Source organism: Arabidopsis lyrata (genome assembly GCF_000004255.2).
Source record: "Arabidopsis lyrata subsp. lyrata unplaced genomic scaffold ARALYscaffold_467, whole genome shotgun sequence".
NCBI lineage: Eukaryota > Viridiplantae > Streptophyta > Magnoliopsida > Brassicales > Brassicaceae > Arabidopsis > Arabidopsis lyrata.
In genome coordinates this window covers 5,728-7,038 of record NW_003302238.1, presented here as the reverse complement: position 1 = coordinate 7,038, position 1,311 = coordinate 5,728, and the positions used below count along the sequence as shown (strand labels likewise).

The 1,311-nt window shown below is 36.8% G+C and overlaps 1 protein-coding gene across 1 annotated transcript in view; it reads left to right on the top strand.

Annotated features, from left to right (window-relative positions):
• The first annotated feature begins 544 nt into the window (after positions 1-544).
• LOC9298525 (cytosolic endo-beta-N-acetylglucosaminidase 2) overlaps positions 545-1,311 on the top strand; it is a 3,980-nt gene continuing 3,213 nt past the window's right edge. The window contains 1 exon segment of the mRNA XM_021034466.1: positions 545-1,294. Coding sequence (XP_020890125.1) covers positions 738-1,294 — 557 coding nt within the window. The 5' untranslated portion in view covers positions 545-737.

Here is a 1,311-nt window from a genome sequence, read left to right as displayed (position 1 = left end):
AAAAGCTATAGTTTGTTGCACTTGCACGATCCAAAACCAAACCCATGTTCTTGCCCATAATTAAGCACGACTGTTTATATTTTAATTCGAACTTACAAATGTATGTTCGTAAGACTTTTATATTATTAAAATGAATATAAGAGTGTTTTTAATTAGTAGGAAATTGTTATGTTAATAATTATGATTAATTGTTAGTTGCTTAATTACGTTTTCTTTCTTTCGATTCAATTCTCGTTTGGAACAATTTCGTTGTTGTTAAGCCAGCAGCTGGTTATGATTTGAGCTCGAATGTTTAAACTGTAACGCAATGTGTGTTGTATCCAATGAAGTCGTCTAATCCGGATTTGAAACAAAAAGAAAGGAAGAAAGCCACTACACTTTTTGCTAATCACATGTTTCAACTTTTAAAGGATCAACATTTAACCTTGTATTCAAAGGCCTAATAAGCATTTTATCAGATCCAACAAAGAAGAATCCAACTTTTCATGCCTTAATCAGTAATCACAGAGGCCCATATATAAATATCTTAACCTCTCCGCTTTCGTGTAGTTTAGTTTACTTAAGAAAAGAAAAAAATGAAATTGTCATGTCGTTAGATTCACATAAAAAGAATGATAAATTCATATGCTCTGTTTTTTTATTTGCGTACGAATAACGAAAAGAAAAAAAAAACAATTAAAAAAAAAAAGGAAGCCATCGTCATCGTCTATTCGTCTTCGTCTGTTGACCTCTGAAAAATGCGAGAGCTTCTTCGCGCCTATTTCTCTCGAAGAACTCTCGTATCTCTTTACAATCTCTTCTTCACACTCTCCCATAAGCTCCTCACTTCATTCCCTCTCTCTCTCCTCATGCCCAAATCCAATGACGCCGATGTCGCAGAATCTGAAGCCGTTCCGTTGCTCGATCTTGCCAAGCCGTCGTTACCTATATCTTTCCCGATCAAATCTCTTCAAGATCTGAAATCTCGTTCTTACTTCGTTTCCTTTCACTTCCAGTTTAATCGCTCCACCGTACCTCTCCGGCGAGACTCCGATGACTTACCGAATCGCCCAAGGGTTTTAGTCTGCCATGACATGAAAGGAGGGTATGTAGATGACAAGTGGGTACAAGGATGTGAAAACGACGCCGGATTTGCGATTTGGCATTGGTATTTGATGGACATTTTTGTTTACTTCTCTCATTCTTTGGTCACTCTTCCTCCTCCTTGCTGGACTAATACTGCTCATAGGCATGGCGTTAAAGTAAGTAAGCTCAATACTTTTTGATTTTTTAACATCGAAAGTTTCGATTTTTGTTGAGATATCTCTGAGT